The 22,128-nt window shown below is 44.7% G+C and overlaps 1 protein-coding gene across 2 annotated transcripts in view; it reads left to right on the top strand.

The window, feature by feature from the left end:
• The first annotated feature begins 5,232 nt into the window (after nt 1-5,232).
• Nucleotides 5,233-22,128, top strand: part of AK6 (adenylate kinase 6) — a 35,920-nt gene continuing 19,024 nt past the window's right edge. For both annotated transcript variants that reach the window (XR_003940996.1, XM_030193325.1), the window contains exons 1-2: nt 5,233-5,313; nt 11,751-11,843. Coding sequence is in view for 1 of the 2 variants with exons in the window: in XM_030193325.1 (XP_030049185.1) it covers nt 5,280-5,313; nt 11,751-11,843 (127 nt within the window). In the remaining variant the exon portion in view is untranslated. The remainder of the gene's footprint in view (nt 5,314-11,750; nt 11,844-22,128) is intronic.

Genomic DNA, 22,128 nt, shown 5'->3' with positions numbered 1-22,128 from the left:
ACTCTGATTACGAGCTATAACAAATTACTACTCTACCTATGAAATGTTATACCATTATTATACTTCCTCTGTGTACATCCATATGCTGCACAAGCTGGCATGTTTGAAAATATAAGTAAGATTAAATAAGAATGCTACCAACAATAAAGAACGACAATATGGATGCATCAGCTCATAGGTTTGTTTGCTTTATTTTGAGTGTACGCAGAACAACAGCTGCGCGGGGAAGGGGAAACATAGACTAATCTAAGTGGCTTAAACTTTTTGATGTCATGCCGTCTCCTGTTCTCAAAACCTCCTTGGGTTAGATTGAGAACGGGAGATGAGATGATGTCAAAAAGCTGAATCCAAGTAGGTTTAATTTCCTTTTCCATCTCCTCCGCACAGCCGTTATCCCAGTTCACATAAAACAAAGCAAGCAAACTTATGAGCTGCTCTATCCACGTTGTCGTTCTTTATTGTTGGAAACATTTTTATTTGATCTCACTTATATTTTCAAACATACCAGCTTGTGTAGCATATGAATGTACACAGAAGAAGTACCGGTTTTATCAGTTAGAGTAGTAATTAGTTCTAAATTGTAAACCATTGTGTCATTTGGAGGGGCTGGTTATAGGGACACCCTATATTCGTGCAGAGATGTTTTCACCTAGTAAAAGGCCACCAAAACAGACATCATGTTATCAGAATCAGGTGCTTAACAATAAGACTTACTATTTATAAGTTAAATTTCAAAATCATTAATTAGTTTGAAACCTGGGAGCATTTAACATCTTTTTTTCCTGTGCCTACATCAAAAGAAAAAGATGGCATGTGGTAACTTGCTCCTTTTCTTTTGTGGAATGCAGTGATATATTACTATTTCACAGAGAGGTATTGAATAATGAGGGAAGGGCTTTCTTCATGAAGTTCTATCCAGAATCAGTCAAAATGTGACAACATTGTCTAGTTCAGCACACTACTAGTCTCCAAGTTCATCCAAAATTAATTATGTTCAGTTCAAAATAAATCTGTTGGCTCAGGCTGCTTCCTATCAGGCTTATTTTCGAAAGAGAAGGATGCCCATCTTTCGACACAAATCGGAATGTGGGCGTCCTTCTCACAGGGTCACCCAAATCGGCATAATCAAAAGCCGATTTTGGGCGTCCCCAACTGCTTTCCGTCGCGGGAACGACCAAAATTCACGGAGGCATGTCGGAGGCGTAGTGAAGGCGAGACTTGGGCGTGCCTAACACATGGGCGTCCTCGACCCATAATGGAAAAAAAGGGCATCCCTGATGAGCATTTGGATGACTTTACCTGGTCCAGTTTTTCTTATGACCAAGGCACAAAAAGGTGCCCGAACTGACCAGATGACCACCGGAGAGAATCAGGGATGACCTCCCCTTACTCCCCCAGTGGTCACTAACCCCTCCCACCCTCAAAAAATAAATTTAAAAATATTTTGTGCCAGCCTCAAATGTCATACTCAGGTACATCGCAGCAGTATGCAGGTCTCTGGAGCAGTTTTATTTATGTATTTATTACAGTTGTATCCCACATTTTCCCACCTATTTGCAGGCTCAATGTGGCTTACAAAGACCTGTAATGGCGTCGCCATTCCAGGGTAAAAAATACAATTGGTGTTACAAAGGAATCAAGGATGACAAAAAAGAACTGAGCAAAACAGTTATAGAAAGAGACTTTCAGAATAAGAGTGGGGTGATGAAGTGTTATAATTGAGCTAAGGGATATCGTGATAGGCCTTGTTGAAGAGATATGTTTTCAGAGATTTACGAAAGTTAGTTATTTTGCTAATTGTTTTCAAGTTAGTGTATTCCACAGCTGCGTGCTCATGTAGGAAAAGCTGGTCGCATGTGTTAGTTTGTATTTTAATCCTTTACAGCTGGGGAAGTGTAGGTTAATAAATGTGCGGGCAGATCTTTTGGCATTTCTGGGAGGCAGGTCCACGAGGTCTAGCATGTAGGTCGGGGCATCTCCTTAAATTATTTTATGAACAATCGTGCATATCTTGAACGCGATACGTTCTTTGAGTGGGAGCCAGTGTAGTTTCTTCTTTAGGGTTTTTGCACTTTCATATTTTGTTTTTCCAAATATGAGTCTGGCTGTGGTATTCTGGGCTGTTTGAAGTTTTTTGACAGTCTGTTCTTTGCAGGTGACTTAGTACCAGTGATTGTACCAGGTTGCGAAAAATGGATCTTGGGAAGAAAGTGGGTGCAGTGCACATCAGGCAGGCGGACCCAGGCCCAACCCCACCCCTACCTGTTACACTTGTGGTGGTAAATGTGAGCCCTCCAAAACCCACCAGAAACCCACTGTACCGTTATCTAGATAAAAAGTTATTTTTATCTTGACATAAAATCACTTGTCCCTAAAACATCCAAAAGGGAGATAAATACCATAAACCTTACCTCAGAGCCCATCTAATGAATAAGTTATTTTGAGTTAGTCTTCACTGGACCAAACTTTCTTTGTGCCATCACCATCCAGTTGGATAGGCAGTGTTTTAAAAGGTGGAGGACAAAGGATTTTTTTTTTTTTTACATTTATATCCCGCATTATCCCAAGTACTCAGGTTCAATGTGGCTTACATTTGAAAATACAGTGAGACAGAATAATAGAATTCAGTTATATCATGGGCATTTAAAAGTCTGACCTTTAATGATGCCACACGTTCAGAAATCATAGCCATAAGTATAGACAATTATCACATGCACACACCAGAACAGGCATCTATACACACATTGTAAAAGTAAACAACAACTTCTACAGAGTACATCCAAAGCTTAAGTTTTATTTTCTTGTTTCCATCTTCTAAAATTCTAGACATCAGATGTACAGATCAGTAGTCCCCAAAGCAGTCCAAAACAGGTACAGTCAGAAACAACACAGTTTATACCTACTTGTTCAGCCACCCTTAGGATTCACCTTTGGGTTTAAACAGCAAAACCATGTGCATGTAAGGACTGGATAAACATATTAGATATTTTTTGAATAGTTTATACTTTCAGCTCCAACACTGATCTGTACTTTCAGGTTTCTTCCATTTTTATCTGCCCCTCTTTCCACTCAGAATTCATTAACCTATAACTTTCCATCTTTCTCTCATTCCAGCTGTCCCATTCCTGCTCCTCTCATTCCACAATATTGCTCCTGTCTGTCTCTCTCTCCCCTTCCACCATCCAGATTGTCCTGTCTCTCACTCTCTCTGTTCCCCCTCCGCTTCTATGCAGCATTGCCCTGTTTCTCTTCCCCATCCAGTACTGTGCTCTTGCTTTCCCTCCCTCCCCACCATCCAGCATGGCCCCATCTTTTTTTCTTCCCCTCCCATCGTCCCTGTCTGTCTGTCTGTCTGTCTGTCTCTCTCTCACTTCATCTGATATTGCCTCATTTTTCTCCCCCTTCCAGTATTGACTATGTTTCCCATTATCCTTATTGCTACCCCATATCCATTCCTCTCCATCTTCCTACGCCTACCTCCCAACGCTCATTTCCTTCTGCACCCAATTCCTCCTATGTTCAATTTACTTATCCGTTAACCCCATTAATATTGCATTTACTACAAACTGTATATTCTTCTTACGACTTTGTAATTCTTTATATTGTTACTATCTTAAGTAGAGAGGTGTGGTAGCCATGTTAGTCCACTCTTAAATGTTATCAATAGAAATCAAACAAAATAAAACATGGAAAAGAAAATAAGATGATACCTTTTTTATTGGACATAACTTAATACATTTCTTGATTAGCTTTCGAAGGTTGCCCTTCTTCGTCAGATCGGAAATAAGCAAATGTGGTAGCAGAAAGTATATATAAGAGAAACATCAAAGCATTACTTTGACAGTCTGACAGAGTGGGAGGGTGGGGGTATGCATGGGGACATCAAAGCATTTCATTGATATTCTAACAGGATGGGTGTTGGTAGGTGAGGGGAGGGTAATAAACATCAGCATTACCGCTCGGCTACCGCATGCCCCATGCGGTAATTCTGAATTTGGCGTGTGCCGAAAACGTGGTAGAAAATATTTTCTATTTTTCACTGTGTGGCGCTTACTCAGCAGTAAATGGCAGTGGGTGCACTTCATGCCTGCCACCTGGGTAGCACATGAGACCATACCGCTAAGTCAATTGGTAGCAGTAACATCTCAGGACGAAAATGGATGCACGCTGGTTATTATTTTGCTGCACATCCATTTTCTGGCCCCTTAAAAAAAGGCCTTTTTCCCAGGACATGGCAGAAACTGGTCCAGCTCGTACTGCCGCAGGCCACTTTTTGCAGTGGCTTAGTAAAAGGGCCCCTTATTTCCCACTGAATATAATTAACTTTGTATGAACTTGGCTACTAATACTGTGCTGAACTGGACAATGTTGGACTGACTCTGGACAAAACTTCTGCATGAAAGAAGCCTTCCCATCATTATTCAATACCTCTCTGTGATATAAAAGTAATAAAAAAAGACAAGTGCATTTTTATAATACACCACTGCATTCCACAAACAAAAGGAGCAAGTTCTCACATGCCATCTTTTTCTTTTAATGTAGGCACAGGAAAAAAAATGTTAAATGCTCCCAGGTTTCAACCTTAATGCTTTTTTTTAAATTGTACTTTTAAATAGTAAGTCTTATTGTTAAACACCTGATTCTGATAACATGATGTATGTTTTGGTGGCCCTTTACTAGGTGAAAACATCTCTGCACAAATACAGGACGTCCTTATAACCAGCCCCTCCACATGACACAATGATTTACAATTTACTACTACTACTTATCACTTCTATAGCGCTACAAGGCATACTCAGCGCTGTACACCAAACATGAAATGACAGTCCCTGCTCAAAGAGCTTACAGAACTAATTACTACTCTGATGAAACCGATACTTCCTCTGTGAACATGCGTATGCTACACAAGCCGGTATGTTTGAAAATATAAGTGAAATCAAATAAAAATGCTACCCACAATAAAGAACGACAACGTGGAAAGAGCAGCTCATAGGTTTGCTTGCTTTGTTTTGTGTGGACTGGGATGACTGCTGCGCAGGTCAGAGAGAAAAGGGAGATCAACCTAATTGGCTTCAGCTCCATTTCTCAATCTAAATTCCTCAGAGTCATCACTACGATGAATGGACGCCCCGTTCCTCTGGAAACCACTCTGGCTCCTCCCCCACAAACCGACGGAGTTTCGCGAGTGTATCGTAATCTGTCTGCGCCGGCGTGTCATAGGTCGCTTGTGTTTCTCCGAACCGGTGGGTTTCTGTCGCCACGTGCGTGACAGAAGAGAAATGATGCTGAGGAAGCCGAATCTGTTGCTGACAGGTGAGAACCGTGAGCGCAGACTTCACGGTCTTTTGCCCCCCCCCCCCCCCCCCGTAGCGTATTGATCACAAGAAGAGCCGTGTTTTTATCGGCTTAAGTCGAGCCCGTGATAGGATGATCGGGAACATCAGTTTTCAAGCTTTACACGGGAAACAAATGATCTGAGTTTTTGAGAGTACACAGATTTTTTTTCAAGTGACGCCGCAACCTTAGAGGACTGCTGAGTAAGACACAAATAGTTGTCTCAGTTTCTAGACACTTGATTTTATTTTCTTCTTCCTCGTTATACTTTGGGCTTCTGATATGCTTTGTTCGTTTTGTTGAATTATTTATTGCTTGTCTCGTGTTTCTTCTATTTATAGACCCCGGGGCATGCAAAATGGACTTAGTAGATAAATGTTTTCAGCTGACATATGTTCATAATACATAAGTCATATTTTCAAAGCCAAAGTGACGTCACTTGTATTAATTGAATGTCAAAAAGGAAGGAGGAATGCTTTGGAAGTTAGACCCCCTAGATAAAGACACAAGACTCAAGTGTTACGAGTTTGGCTGCTTTTTGCCATTGACTCTAGGGGGCCCTTTTACAAAGGCGCATAGACGCCTAAATGCATCAGTTTGGAACTACTTCATATTTTACGTGTGTCCGATATGCGCAGTTAATGCAAGAGACCTTACCGTTAAATCAATCGGTGGCGGTAAGGTCTCTCCCAAAATGCATGTGCACCAATTGTTATTTTGCTGCACGTCCATTTTCGGACAAAAAAAGGCCATTTTTGCAGGTGCGCTGAAAAATAGACCTGCATGCGCCCAATATACATGTCAACACAAGCGCAGGCCACTTTTTGACACACCTTAGTAAAAGGACCCTTCAGTGACCAGGATTCAGTTGTAAATAGCCATCTATCTGTCCTAAGTTATCCAGATAAATTATGAAATAGCAGACGAATATTGCCACTATCCAAATAAGTTCTGGGACTGCCCTGTCCTTTGCTTTAGCACTATTCATAGAGTATTGAGGTGGTCTATAAAGTATTCAGTGGCACTATCTAGATTGTGCCTATGAATATTCTGGTCAGCAGCACTTATCCAGATAGCATGCTTAGGTGTTAACAAGGCTGGAAAAATCCTGGGAGCAAGCTAATCTGAGGGCCTAAACCTAAAAAATAAATTGATTAAAAACTAAAAATAGAATTATGAAAAAATGCAAACATAATAAAAATAGCGAGGAAAAAAAGGAAGATATTTTCCCTGTCCCCAAAAGTTTTGACTGGTACTAAAGATTTTTCTAAATATATTTCCATCCCTGAGTGTAAACAAAAATATTTTTTTCACTGTTTATAATTTTAAATCATACATCACAAGTCCAATCACTTGCACAAGAAATACAGAGAAGGTTTCCTCCAAAATAATGGACAATAGGCTTTCAACTCGTATTCATAGAACAAAAAGGAAAAAATACATAAGCAAAGCAAACCAAATGTCTTCCATGGATCATTAAAAAAAAAAAAAAAGAGGATGGGGTGAAAACAAAGATAAAGGAGATCATCAGGAAATATAGTTAAAGCAAAGACTTGACCGAACTTAATCCCAGCCATTTAACTGTCACTTAGTTAATCTATGATGATTTACCACATGCCAACTTCTTTAGGTCCAAAAAAGATCTAAGATTTTCTGGTACAAAAAAATACATGTTTCATACCCAAGTATATCACAACACACTTGCATGGGTATACTAACAGAAAGATAACACTAAAACTCTTTGTCTCATCTTTCATAGGGGCCCTTTTACTAAGCGGGGGTAAACCCAACACGGGCTTACTGCTCACTATTCCGGAACTACCGCCAGGGTACCGCAGGAGTCCATCAGTGGTTCCCACCCCCAGCGCTCGCCATTTCTGGCGCTACAAAAATATTTTTTTTTATTTTTGTAGCACTGGTGCTTACCCAGAGGTAATTGGGCAGTGCTGCGTGCTGCCCGTTTACCGCCAGGTAAGCACAGGAGCCCCTACTGCCACCTCAGTGGGTAGAGTTAAGTGGTCCTCCCTGAAACTGCCATTTCTTAAAAAAAAAAAAAAGGACAGCCTTTTACCTGCTGCGGTAAACGGGGCCTCAGCGCACGTCAAAAGCACATGCTGATGCTAGTACAGGCCCCCTTTTACCGCAGCTTAATAAATGGGGCCCATAACCATCAGAGTAGCTCAATCATTTACATCTGAGAATGAACTTTCTAGTATAGCAGAGATATCATTCAAGTCATTGCCTTCTGACTGAGACTGAGCTTGAGCCTCAGTGAGCATCAGATAGTGAATGATTTTCCAAGGGCTGAACCACTGCAGTGTTCTTAGATGCAATAGGTAAACAGTAAAGTACATAAGTACATAAGTAGTGCCATACTGGGAAAGACCAAAGGTCCATCTAGCCCAGCATCCTGTCACCGACAGTGGCCAATCCAGGTCATAGCAGGGACGTAGCCACGGGTGGGCCTGGGCCCACCCACTTTTGCCCGAGGTCCACCCAGAATCTGTGCTGAAATTCTTCCCCCACCGCAGGATGGCCGGCATCGATTCATGTTCGAGATCGCTGCAGCTTCGGCTTCTCCTTCACCTGCTGCCACTGCAGTGCAGTGCACTGCATGCAGCTTACAGATTTGGGACACCCAGCAGCAGTGATTCACAGAGGCACTCCGGGTCCTTCTCTCTGCCGCATCCGGCCCTCCCTAAACAGGGAGTTACATCAGATAGGGCCAGACGCAGCAAAGGGAAGTATCTGGAGTGCCTTTGTGAATTGCTGCTGCTGGGCGTCCCAAAAGTGTAAGCTGTAAGCAGTGCACTGCAGCTTCAGCAGGGGAAGGAGAAGGAAGCTGCAGCGATCCCGGACATGCAGCAGGGAAGCCAGTGAGGGATGCTCAATTGTGGGGGGGGTGGCTGGAATCAGGGAAGGGAAAGGTGTGCTGGACATGTTGTGGGAGGAGGGGGGCTGTGGCTGCAGGGAAAGATGTGCTAGACTTGTAATGGGAGGGGTGAGGGGGGCTGCAGGGAAGGCAGAGGTGTATGCTGGACTTGTTGTGGGAGGAGGGGGGTGCATGGAAGAGAGGTGTGCTGGACTTGTTGGGGGTCTGCAGGGAAGGAAGAGGTGTGCTGGGCTTGTGGGAGGAGGGGGGCTGCAGGGAAGGAAGAGGTGTGCTGGGCTTGTGGGAGGAGGGGGCTTCAGGGAAGGGAGAGGTGTCCTGCGCTTGTGGGAGGAGGGGGCTGCAGGGAAGGGAGATGTTTGCTGGACTTGCTGTGGGAGGAGGGGGCTACAGGGAAGGAAGAGGTGTGCTGGGCTTGTGGGAGGAGGGGGCTGCAGGGAAGGGAGATGTTTGCTGGACTTGCTGTGGGAGGAGGAGGGCTGCAGGGGAGGGGTAGAGGTGCTGGGCCTGCAGGAGAGGGAAGGGAAAGGAAAGAAATGCCAGACCAAGGGGATGAATGAAGTGGGACTCTGAGGTGATACACGACTTGTTCAGATGGCGTACACACAAGGAAAGTAGTTTTGGAAAATCACAGTTTTTTTGAGTTTGACAAGTTTTCAGAAGACTTTGCCATCTTCCTGCATTTTTTGCAGCATTTTTTGCAATCATCCCCTTACTATACACAGGGACTCCTGAGGCAGGCCGGAGTGGCCGAAACACGACTCGTGTCGAGTCCACATTGTTTTAATAAACTTTTGCTGTGAACTTTTTTAGTCCAGTAGAAGTTCTTGGGTATCATCTTTTCTGTCTCCTTCGCTGTGACTTTGCTCAAATACTGAACCCACAGCAGGAGGGGGGGGGGGGGGGGAACAGGCAGGCATGCAAGCCAGATGCTGGAATGATGGGGGGGGGGGGGGGGGGAGTGAGAGGGAGAGAAGCTGGATGGGGTGGGGTTGGAGAGGAGAGAGACACATTGGCATGGGGGAGGAATAGAAAGGAGAAGCTGGACAGGGAAATATAGGGACACAGAGAAAGGGAGATGCCGAACATAGAGGAAGATAGACACAGAGATGGAAGAAGATGGATAGTGGACATGGAGAGAGAAAAAATGTCTAATGGACAGGATATCTTGGTCAGCGATTTAAGAGAAGAGAAGCAGAAACCAGAGTTTGGGACCAACATTTGAAAAATAAAATGACCAGACAACCAAAGGTAGAAAAATAATGTTATTTTTCTATTTTGTGATTAGAGTATGTCAGATTTGAAAGGGACATTCTGCCAGAGCTGGTGTTAGACATGGCTGGGGCCTAGGTCAGAAATTAGGGAGGGGACCCCAAAGCTTACTACCAGGCTGCATCTTCTTCAGCTTCTAGCAAGCTTGGGGCTCTCTCTGGCCAGGGGGCCAAGGGCAGTTGCTCTAGTTTAACCCTCTAACACCATCCCTGGCATGTGCTATCTTTATATTTTGCACAGTGAGGGAAGAAATGCATCTTTCTATTTATCTGGTGTTGTATTACATGCAAGGTCTGTCTTCTTGGGGTTTTGATTTAATTTATATTTATTGTCACTGATTCTGTATTTGGCATTTGTGTTCTGTGTGTGTGACAGGTATTCTGTTAGCATGAATTTTCTATGTAGTATTCTGTAGTGATTTGATTTGTTCGGGTTTCTTGATAGATGTATTGATATTTTAGGGCCCCAGTGTAATATTTAGAGCCCTAAGGTATCAGGTAGGATCCTTGTTTTGGATGTTAGTGTTGGTATGGTAGATTTGCTCTTGATTCTGAGTGACTTTTTATTTGATAGATTTTTGTTTTACTTTAAAATATGGCTGTTACTGAGATAATACTAGAAACAAACATTGTTGTATGGTGAGTTTATGGGAAATGTCCTAGATCTGCTCAGCATCCACTGTTGGGGAAGGGCCGGGGGTTTCTATGGATGCAGATTATTTGGGGGAAACATATGTGTGTTGGGGGACTGTGGCTCGATGGGGAATAAAGAGTGCAGCCTCTTGTACTTTTCCTAACCCTCAACATGGTCTGCACCCACTGAAGCCTGCACTGGTACCCTCATTGAAATTACTGGAATTATAGGGAGTGGGGCATGGGTGCATGAGGTGGCAGTTTCTTCTCTAGTGCCCACCCATTCAACCTGTTGGCCCACCCAAAAATTGCCTTCTGGCTACGCCACTGATAGGGGGCATAGCATCCATAGGAATTTTTAGATTGTCCAAAAGAAACTTTTAAAACATATCCACAGGGGTTACTTTGGGGAGGTTTAACACTCTCAAATTTCAGTCTCCTATTGAAATACTCCAATTGTTAAATTTTATATGGATACATTTGTTATCTTTAATTGTAGAAACTGCAATTGTTCACTTCAAGCTGTGTTTGTGTGAATTTATTCTGAGCATTCCTGCTGCACTTTGTCCACAGTTTGAGACAGTGAGGCATATTTTCAAAGCACTTAGCCTTCCAAAGTTCCATAGGTTTCTGTGGAACTTTGGAAGGCTAAGTGCTTTGAAAATATGCCTCCAATGTATCAACTCTACTCCCAGCTTCTCTACCTTGGGGTTGCTAATTCCTTAGCTGCCCCAATGCTTTCCTGCTCAACTGCCAACTCTAAGGGCGGGGTTCTGCCACTTCTGGTTCCTGTTCCTGCGTTTCCTGCTGAAACAGCAGCCACAATCTTAGCCCTGGTTGCTGCTGGAGAAGATGGTGTTTTAGTTGCGGGGGGGGGGGGGGGGGCACAATGATGTATCATGCCCCAATAGGTTCGATTCTATTTCATCCAACTTCTGTGTAGGGCCCTCTCCTTGGCTTATTGGCTGAGACCTAGCATCATAGCATTGAAGCGATTGTTGGAGTGGGGACGATACAACAGCTGGTGGTGGAACAGCTTTCATCATCCCCTTCCTTTTGGTATGAGGCATTTCACATACACGAAAGAAAGAGTAAAGAATCACTTCAATTCAGCAAAGATGCAGAAACACTGCAACACATCCAGTTGCCATCTTGGCCATGCTCCAACCCCCAAAAAAATCATCCTTATTCTTTTTTTTGTTTGTTTTGTTTAAACATGGTGGCTTTATTGAACTATGCAAAGTGACAGGGCATACATAACATAGAAACTAATATGTGCTACTTTATAGAAAGCACTTTATACAGTAACATACTATGAATGCAGTAAGAAAATAAATTAAGGTATTTTATACCTCATAATACTTCTTAGTTTTAATTGTTCTTATTCTTAATGCCGAAATATTATACTGTGTAATTGTGTTACCTTACTTCTACTCTAGTAATAGCAGTATGTTAAACTGAGACCTTCAGGTTGCCAGTAAATGGCTGTTCTGTGTCTTCCAGTTCCCATATACTCTGATTGACCATTTAAACCCTTAATATACCTTTGACATCTGAAAGCACTAATCATTGCTTGTAACAATTTAGCTTTGAATCTGTATTGTTCTGATCTTTTTGTGCAGGAACACCAGGCGTAGGGAAGACCACACTGGGCAAAGAGCTTGCAGAAAGAACAGGGCTGACTTACATCAATGTGGGTGATTTGGCAAAAGACGGTAGGTATTTGCTGTGCTGTAGCACCAGAAAACGGGAATTGGATAGTATTCATGGCTAAGTGGTTAAGGTGATGGACTTGAAATCTATTGGGATCTCCATGCTCAGTCTCAAATCCTGCTGACTGTAGGGCTAAGGTTTCTCTCTTATTTGTTGGTCTTCAATAGATTGTAAGCTCCCTCGAGCAGGATTATCACTACATGTTTGTGTACAGTGCTGTGTATATTGAATAGCTCTTTAGAAATAATTAGTAGTAGGGGTGTTCAGGAACATTACTAGAAGCAGTGCTGAGTTCAGTACCCAAGTCTGGCTTCTGAGGCTGATCTGAATTGAGGATATTGCTGAGTTTTAGTAGAAATGAGAATGATACTGTAAGCTGATACTGTTAAGCGAGTGATGGGGGCGGGCCTTCAAAATAACACAGCCGTACAAGGTTGTAAAATAAGGCAAGCACTTTATTCAGTTAATCCTGAAGCCTGTTACTTTACAGGGTCAGGTAAAGTCTCTTTAATTCTATGAAAGTCTCAACATGGGCCTGTGGCTGACAGGGCCCAAAATCTCAGTTTGTGGCATGTGACTGCTACGCCACTAACAGTCTGTAAGCTCTCTCTCTCTCTAGGTTTCTAGGCCTGGCTCCAGCCAGATCTCAGAACAAGTCTTCAGAGTCTTCAAATCAAAAGTTTGGCTTACCTCAGACAGGTCACAGTGACTAAATGTATGTCATAAAGGCATAAACTGGGGCTTCAGTTCTTCCTTCCATGGGCCTCCTTAACTCCACTTTGGCCCTGCCTTTTATACTTCCTGGTTCCTGTCCTTTTGGCTCCACCTTTCCCGTCTCACTTCCTCCCTGGGTGGGACTAGTGGTTTTAAGGTGGTGGGAGCGAGAGACCGGTGCACCTAAGTTGCCACGGGTCCTGAGCAGCAGATGCTAGCCTTAGGACAGCTACGTGGCTGGGAACCCCCCCCCCCCCCCCACTCTGAGGTAGGTGAGTCAGGGTTGGGATATGGTGGCGGCCATGACACAGTACTTGAGTCATAGCAAAATTTAATGTAAGGCAATTAGCCTTCAACCAACTGTGTACCATCTGCAAACACACAACAAGGAAATGCAAAGCATCATCAATAGAACCACTAATAGGAAAATAGAATTGAATATCATCTGCATAAAGATGAGACTGCAGGCCAAGACAAGGCGAAACTCAACAGATTGAAGTCATGTACAAGTTAAGTAAAACGGTAGATAATGCTGACCCTTGAGGCACACCAGCAGAAACAGACTTCTGTCAGATTGCTCCTCAGCTGCATGAACACAGAAACAACGATTTGACAAAAAAAAGACTTAAACCAATCCCATACTTTACCTTGTATACCCAAAGTATGGAGATGGTTTAACAGTAGACCAGCAATAAAATTGTGCTTACCACAGTAAAAGCTCGCCCTAATCGAATCTGAAACAGAAATCGGAACATTTCAGTGGAATCTGTATTGCTTAACATCAAAAATATTATTAAGATCAAAGAAATCCTGCAGCTGTAGCAGCACAGCTTTCTCAAGAATCTTAGCAAAGAATATCAATGAAGAACCAGGACAGTAATTACTTGCATTACCAGGGTTAAGTTTGTCATTTTTCAAAGGAGAATGAATAGATGATCTCTTTTAAATATCAGAACTAAGCCATCAGCAAAAGATTTATTAATAAGTTTAGTTCTAAGAGGCAAAAGATCATCTTTAAGATATTTAATCAAATTTCAAGAGCAGCTGTCCAAAAGACAAAGAGATGTATTAAGACTGTTCATGATAGATTTAACTTGACTCGCAGACACCAAGGAAAATTCCGTCCGAACAGCTGCAGAAGCAGGAGAGTTTTCTAAAGGTAAAGGGAGATTAGGAAAAGAAGAGGTAATATCATCTACTTTCTTAAAAAAGGGGGGTTGGCAAATACATGTTTAAATAAAGATAGAGTCAAAGTATCAGTCGAAGATGCAGTGACTTTTCTCAATACCTTGAATAGTTCACTGGAAGATGAAGAAGCAGCAGAGATTTGTTTATCATAAATATCACATTTAGCGGCTGGTATCTTTTGTTGGTACACCTTCAAGTGAAATTTATAATTGGCCAATGTAAAAGAATCTGGATATTTTTGCCAAGAATGTTCTTTTTGTCTCAGAAGTTGTTTGTCTAATTTCAGTTCCTCTGAGAACCAAAGAACTTTTCTCAGTCTACAAATAGAAAAAAGTTTCAGAGGATCAATCTTATCAAGACAGTCTGATAGAGTAAAATGCCACTTATCCAAAGGGTCTTCAGGAGGGAGTATATGAATTTCTGCTAAAAGTTGAATCCAAGAATGTCTTCATTTTTGAGTTTTAATAGGACCACGAGAAGTTACTACAGGAGATGAGCTAATACCAGCAGATTTCGAGAGCTTGGGAAATTCACAGGTAATTAAACAATGGTCAGACCATGGAATCACTTCAAGAGATGCTTTAACAGAAAACTTAGTTTAAAAAAAGAGTATCAAAAAAACAAAGGTCAAGTGTGTGGAACCAGATACTATTTGATGCCAATGCAGGCCGGAAAACACTTGTGAAAAATCATATACCAACTGATCAGAGTCAATTAAGTCATAGTGAAGATTAATGTCACCTAGAACAATAGTTTTATAAGAGGAAATTGTATGAGTCAGATTAGAACCAGAACTTCCCAAATGGGACCAGTCTGTAGCTCACCTCATATATTACCCTGGTTGTATTTCTTGGACATACCGGTCTGACAAAAAAAAAAAAAAAACCCTACAAACATCTTATCACATTAATAAATGTTTAAATGTTTATACTTACATAAGTTATTAGCAAAAACTAGAAAACAATTCTTGCAGCAAAATAAAGCAGGTTAGAATTCACAATCAAAGAATAAAGCCAGCTTCAAGAGAGAAGCTTATCTGATTACTAGTAAAAAAGGCCCGTTTCTGTAAGAAATGAAACGGGCGCTAGCAAGGTTTTCCTTTGAGTGTGTATGTTTGACAGTGTGTGTTTGTCAGTGACTGTGTGTGACAGAGAGAGAGTGAATGTGAGACTGTGTGTGTGTGAGAGAGAGAGACTGTGACAGTGTGTGTGTGGGATACAGAAAGACAAAATGTCGATTGATTGTGTGTGTGTGTCACAGTCAGAGACACAGCGAGGCTGTGTGTGTGAGATACCGACAGAGTGTGTGTGTGTCAGAGAATGTGTCTATGAGACAGAGAGAGGTAGGGGTGCGGGGTAGGCAATTTTCAAGGAGGGGGGGCGACGTGCACAGAGGGGGATCGGCGAGGCCAGTCAGGGGTGGGGAGGGTAGCAGCATGGGTGTAGGCATTTCAAGGAAGTTTGTGTGCATATGTGACAGACATTGTGTGTGTGTGCAACAGAGGGGTAGGGGCTGGCTTGGCGATGTGGGAGGGGGATGGGTCAACATGCACGGAGGGGGACCCGCGGGCCCAGACTCGGAGGGTGGGAGTGTGAGAGATGGAGTGTGTGTGTTTAACACCGTAGCAGTGTGTGTGTGTGAGAGAGAGTGTGTGTGTGGTCCGAATTATTTACCTTCATATGGAAATATTAAACATTTCATGTCCTATTCTTTTTCTGCCTCCCTGTTGAGAGCCGAACTTTCTCCCCATACCCCATCCTGCAGATATTTTGTTGAATGTAATCATAGAAGAAAAAAAGTTATTGCACATCCATTTCTTTGAAGAAACTACATTTGCTGAGTAGAGTTCCTGTTCCAAGTGTTGTTTTCTTTGTCATCATCCTGAGTCCTCAATGTATAAATTGTGCCTTTTTTTTTAACTCATTTTCACGTTTCTCTGACACTCGAAACTGGTTAGTAAAAGATGAGCCTTCTGAAAGGCGGGATTGAATTCTGGCTATTGCACTTCTTTCCTTCAGAGCAGCTTCTTTCCTAGCTTCTATTTTAATCTGTTGCGCCTGCCAAGTTGCTGCTTTCAAAGCTTCAGCTTCTTCCTGTGTTTTTGCAAACCAAAAGCTCTCTCAGAACGATCCAAATGCAATCTGCTGCCTGATACGCTGCCTTTGCTGGGTTCCTTTCCTCCAAGTCCATAGGCGATTCTTGACGGGAGGGGGGAGATTATGGAGGGGTGAGGTTAATGGTGAATCGGGGGGGAGGAGGGGGAGGGTGCTGTTTTGAGGTTGAAGAAGAGAGGGAATTATGCGGGTGCGTTTTGGGGAGGAGGAGGGTGGGTGATGGGGGCTTTGGCCGGTGACAACTTTGAATGGGCGATGGATTGTACCCGGGGGGGGGGGGGGGGGGTTGTCTCTTGTGTGGTTTGAGACGTCATCATCTCAGGTGATGGGTACAGAAGCACGAATGCCTCAGCGAAAAGGAAGCTGAGAAGGGAGATAGCACGTACCAAGGAGACTGAGAGGACGGAGAGATCTGAAAGGACGGGTGGGGTGATGCAGCGGTGCGCTCGCCATATCGGCGGCGGAGATGACGTAGAGCTATGAAAGGAAGGGTGGGGGGCACTCTCGCCCATCTCTATAGGTTACAGCGTCCACCTCCGTCCCAATCTCCCCTCTTCGGAATGTACTGTCCTGAGCCTGTTTGTTTAAAGTCTGTTGACGGTGGCTTGCGCTGCTATCTGTGATAGGGCAGTGCCGTTGGTGACGCACCCTGAAGTGGGAGACGTCATCATGTAAGGATATGGATACAGAAGCATGAATGCTTCAAGGTTTTTGTCCACGCTGCCAGCTTCAGAACGTTGGAGGTGCGTTTTATTATATAGGACTAGCTTCCTAGTAACTCGAGATGTTCGGCTTCTCACTCTGAGGCTCCAATTCAGGTGTGATACAGTATTTTTTTTCTCAGCTCACAGTACAAGATCACCAGACCTATTTGGTTTTATAAAGTATCTGTCCCGTCCCGGGTCCTTACCTGTGCTCCCGCGGCGGGGAGCGATGATCGACGGGGGCCGCGGGCTCCAGTGCGGCAGAGACAAGCCGCCGACGGGGCCAGCGCTTCCGCGGGTCGGCCCAAGGCTGGCGACCCGCGGGAGCAAACGCCGGCCTCAGGGAAGGGAAGGCGCCGGCCAAGATGGCGTCGTCGTCGTCTCCCCGGCCAGAGCTAACCAGCGAGCAAGTCCCGCCCACTCGCACCGGATTGGCGCATGGAAGGAGAGACTCCGCCTGCGAGGCAGGTCCGCCAATCCAGGCCCTCCTTGCCTGTCAGGGCTGGAGGAATTGGCTCCTCTCCAGGGAGGGGATGGACTGGCGGGGGATTTAAACCTCGGAACAAGAAGGGCCCAGCGCTTCCGTTTCTATTGTCAGGAGCCGACACAGTGGAGTGCGGAGCGTTGCCCTTCAGAGACTGTGTTCCTCTTCAAGCTAGCCATCCTTGCTAGCCACCTTCAGAGACTGTGCTCCTCTTCCAGCTAGCCGTCCTTGCTAGCCACCTTCAGAGACTGTGTTCCTCTTCAAGCTAGCCGTCCTTGCTAGCCACCTTCAGAGACTGCGTTCCTCTTCCAGCTAGCCGTCCTTGCTAGCCACCTTCAGAGACGGTGTTCCTCTTCAAGCTAGCCGTCCTTGCTAGCCACCTTCAGAGACTGTGTTCCTCTTCCAGCTAGCCGTCCTTGCTAGCCACCTTCAGAGACTGTGTTCCTCTTCAAGCTAGCCGTCCTTACTAGCCACCCTCAGAGACTGTGTTCCTCTTCCAGCTAGCCGTCCTTGCTAGCCACCTTCAGAGACTGTGTTCCTCTTCAAGCTAGCCGTCCTTGCTAGCCCCCTTCAGAGACTGTGTTCCTCTTCCAGCTAGCCGTCCTTGCTAGTCACCTTCAGAGACTGTGTTCCTCTTCAAGCTAGCCGCCCTTGCTAGCCACCCTCAGAGACTGTGTTCCTCTTCCAGCTAGCCGTCCTTGCTAGCCACCTTCAGAGACTGCGTTCCACTTCCAGCTAGCCGTCCTTGCTAGCCACCTTCAGAGACTGCGTTCCACTTCCCGCTAGCCGTCCTTGCTAGCCATCCTCAGTGACTGCATTCCTTTTCTGTGCTAGCCGTCCTTGCTAGCTGCCCTTCCGAGACTGTGTTGCTGACTACCCGCCAGGCCGGCCGTCACCCCGCGGTTCCAGCAGTCCTGCTGGCCGCCTGCAGCTGGGGGCTCAACCCTCGGTGAACGGCGGTCGCCGCGGGTGAAGATTCGGGGTGCACGGCGGTCCTCTGAGGTCTTGCGGGCCTCCGGGAACCTAAGGGCTCACCAATAACCGAAACAGGACAGTATCATTCTTTGGCATAATTGCAAAAAGAGCACATTAAAAGATATACTTTCTGCTTTCTTAATTAAAATACATTCTTGGCAAACTTCATATCTCACCACCTTCAAAGAAAAAGTTCATGGTTCGGTCATGTTCCCATTAAAAAATAATATGTTTCTTTCCTCCATTGCCTCAAGCCCCCCCCCCCCCCCCTCCCCTTCTTGTCCCCTGTCATTACCTCATCTCCTCTGCATTTCTTCCAATTAGCCCCTAACAGATGGCAACAGTTGTACCTTCCCCTGCATCTGACCTCCCTTATCACACACCAGCTTAGACACTAGTGCCCAATTAACTTCAGAAAGAGGGAGGGGTGAAAGGGGGCCCAGTGCCTGCTCTGAACATTTCGTTTGTTAAATCATACAGTAAGAGAGATGAATAATACACCTCAATGCCTGTAGACATAACCTTTTTAACTTCTTCATACCATCAGCACACTGGGCCTGGGTTTCCCCTGCCCCTCACAAAATCTTATTTGAAACTAAAGCTTCAACTAAAGGTGAACAATTGGAATACAAAATACCAGGAGCACAGTAACAATAAAATATTAAAATCAGCAGAAACTAAATATTTATTTATTTATTTTAGCGCATTTATATCCCACATTTTCCCACAAGCGCAGGCACAATGTAGCTTACAATAGTACATAAAACGTCACTTCCATCACTAATCAAAAACTCGTTTTGAGAGAATCAAAAATTTTTTCTAGCTAAAATCAGGAGACTCCCATCTCTTTTACCCATTCTAGGCTTAATAAATGTAACATACATAGTTAAAAGAACATAGTTGAGTCAGTATCACGAGGCCGAGTTCAAAAGCAGGACTTAGCAATAACAGAAAATATCGGGTTGATGTGAAGAAATTAAATCAACAAAAATCTCAGTCTTACTCCTAATAGAACAGGCATTAACTAACAGTAATTTTACTTAGATAGGGGAAGCTACGGGAGTCATCTTAAATGTAGAAATAAAAGGCACTATGATAGAGGTCTATAAAATAATGAGTGGAGTGGAATGGGGTAGACATGAATCGCTTGTTTACTGTTTCCAAAAATACTAGGACTAGGGGGCATATAATGAAGTTACAAAGTAGTAAACTTAAAACAAATCAGAGAAAATATTTCTTCACTTAACGTGTAATTAAACTCTGGAATTTGTTGCCAGAGAATGTAGTAAAAGCAGTTAGCTTACCGGGGTTTAAACAAGGTTTGGATAGCTTCCTAAAAGAAAAGTCCATAAGCCATTATTAAGATGGACTTGGGAAAATCCACTGCTTATTTCTATGATAAGCAGCATAAAATGTATTGTACTGTTTTGGTATCTTACCAGGTAATTGTAACCTGGATTGGCCATCATTAGAAACAGGATGCTGGGCTTGATGGACCTTCGGTGTGTTCCAGTATGGCAACACTTATGTTCTTATATTCAAATAAATCCTTCTCTTAATCTTTTTGGAAGTAAAAGAGCCATATATGCTTTGACCAATGCAGGTAGGGATAAAAGCCATAATCCCAGAAGACAAACAAAAACTCACACCACCCACCCCAAGTCCGCACAAAGGAGTGTTCCTTTGTCATGCTCCGTCGGCGTGCAGCACCTCCCTCTTAGGCTCAACGCAACAGGTGGAACAATGGCTGACCTGAGGCAGACAGACTGGAATATGATCCTGGGGTACTGAAGGCTGAGAAATGCAGTCTCAGGTCCTGATGGTATGGGAAAAGTGCACAGGCACCGGTATGAGTCTTAGGTCCAGGGCCAGTGTTAAACATACTGGAGCAAGGGGAGAACTTGGAAGGGGCCCCCAAACTCCTTCCAGCAGGCTGTCTCTCCTTCAGATTTACAAAGAAACATGACAGCAGATAAAGGCCATATGACCAGTGGCGTAGCTAGGGTACTTGACACCCGGGACCGGTCATTTTTTAACACCCCCCTCCAAAATCCAGTACTAGGCATACCGAGAATACAAAACACTAAGAGGCATATTTTCAAAGCACTTAGCCTCCCAAAGTTCCATAGAAACCTATGGAACTTAGCCTCCCAAAGTGCTTTGAAAATATGCCTCTTAGGATCTCTAGAACAATTTTACCATACCATAAGCAGTAATTTCTATGTGTCACATAAGGAAAAGGAAAGCATCTTAAACACTACAGTGAGCACTAGAACATCAATTCGCCTATTGTAAAACGTAACCAGACAGAATAGTACAGATCGTCGATCCTGCACAGTCAATGCCAACTGAAAGCCGTGTCTTTTTCACAAACACAGATAAACCCTAAACCACTATAGAATAAGTAATCAAACTTTCTATTTAGACAAAAATTAAACTGAACCCCCAAGAGGCCAGACTGAGCATACAATGCAACACCACAGAAACAGAAAATAAAATACCACCATTTTATTGGACTAATACATTTAGCTTTCAGAGACCAAAACCTCCTTCCTCAGATCAGATCAGTACAGTATAGTGATTTTACAATATCCTATCCTGGCCTGAGGAAGGGGGTTTTGTTCTCCGAAAGTTAGTCAAAATATATTAAAATTAGTCCAATAAAGATTACCTTATTTCCATGTTCTATTTATTAACACAGCTACAATACTACTTTATCTTAAAGCAAAAAAATAAAAAAATATATTTTACTTGCAGTTTGTTGTCTCTGGTTTCTGCTTTCCTCATCTTCTTTTCACTGTCTTCCTTCCATCCAGCATCTGCCTTCTCTCTCTCTCTCCCTGCCATCCAGTGTCTGCCCTCTCTCCCTGCCCCTTCCATCTAGGATCTGCCCTCTCTCCATGTGCATCTCCTTCCTTTGTCTTTCCTTCCCTCCATCCTTGTCCAACATTTCTCCTCTCTTCTCTCTTCCATCCATGTGCATTTCCTTCCTGACTTTCCTCCCCTCCATCCATCCATCCATCCATCCATGTCCAACAACTCTCCATTCTCCCCTGCACTCTCCTCCATCCACCCATATCCTTCAAATTTCCTCTCTCCTCTGCCCCCATTCATTCATCCATGTCCAGCAATTGCCCTCTCCTCCATCCATCCACATCCAGCAAATTTCCTCTCTCCCCTGCCGTCTCCATCCATCCACCAGCAATTCTCCTCTCTCCCCTGCCCTCCCCTCCTCTCCAGTGATCTCTCCCCATGCCCTCCCCTCCCATCTATGTCCAGCGATTCTCCCTGTCCTCCCTCAGCTCCCCCACAGCCCTCCTCTCCGTTCCTTCCTGCCCTCCCCTCCATCCATCCACCCACGTCCAGCAATTCTCCTCCCCTGCCCTCCCCTCCAGCGATCTCTTCTCTCCCTCATGCCCTCCCCTCCAGCGACCTCTTCTCTCCCCCATGCCCTCCCCTTCTCTCACCCATGCCCTCCCCTTCTCTCACCCATGTCCAGCAATCTGTTCTCTCCCCCTGCTCTCCCCCTGCTCTCCCCTCCCATCCATGTCCAGCATTCTCCTCTCTCCCCTGCCCTCTCCGTTCCTTCCTTCCCGCCCACGGCAGCCCTCCTCCTCTCTGCCCCCCCCCCCCCCCGTATCATAACCTTTTACTTCCCGTGGTAGCAGCAGCGTCAGTTCCGTTACGAAGAAGGCACTGCAGGCTCCCCTCCGGCTTCAGCTTCTCCCTTCGCTCTTCACACAGTGAGTGTCCCGCCTTCGCGGAAACAGGAAATGCGTCATCGCAAAGGCGGGACACTCACTGTGTGAAGAGCGAAGGGAGAAGCTGAAGCCGGAGGGGAGCCTGCAGCCTTCTTCGTAAGTAACTGACGTCGCTGCCACTACAGGAAGTAAAAGGTTATGATGCAGAGAGGAGGAGGAGGGCTGCCGAGGGCGGGAAGGAAGGAGGAGGAGGGTTCTACGAGGCGCCCATGGGGGGCGGATTTTGGGTGCGGGGGGGGGGTGCCTGGAAGCAGCGGGGAGCGGCGGAGCACCCCCCCTTGTGCTGACACCCGGGGCGGACCGCCCCCCCCCCTTGCTACGCCACTGCATATGACCCATCCAGTCTG

The sequence above is a fragment of the Microcaecilia unicolor genome, chromosome 2 (genome assembly GCF_901765095.1).
Source record: "Microcaecilia unicolor chromosome 2, aMicUni1.1, whole genome shotgun sequence".
Taxonomy (NCBI): domain Eukaryota; kingdom Metazoa; phylum Chordata; class Amphibia; order Gymnophiona; family Siphonopidae; genus Microcaecilia; species Microcaecilia unicolor.
This window is presented reverse-complemented; position numbering and strand designations above follow the sequence as displayed.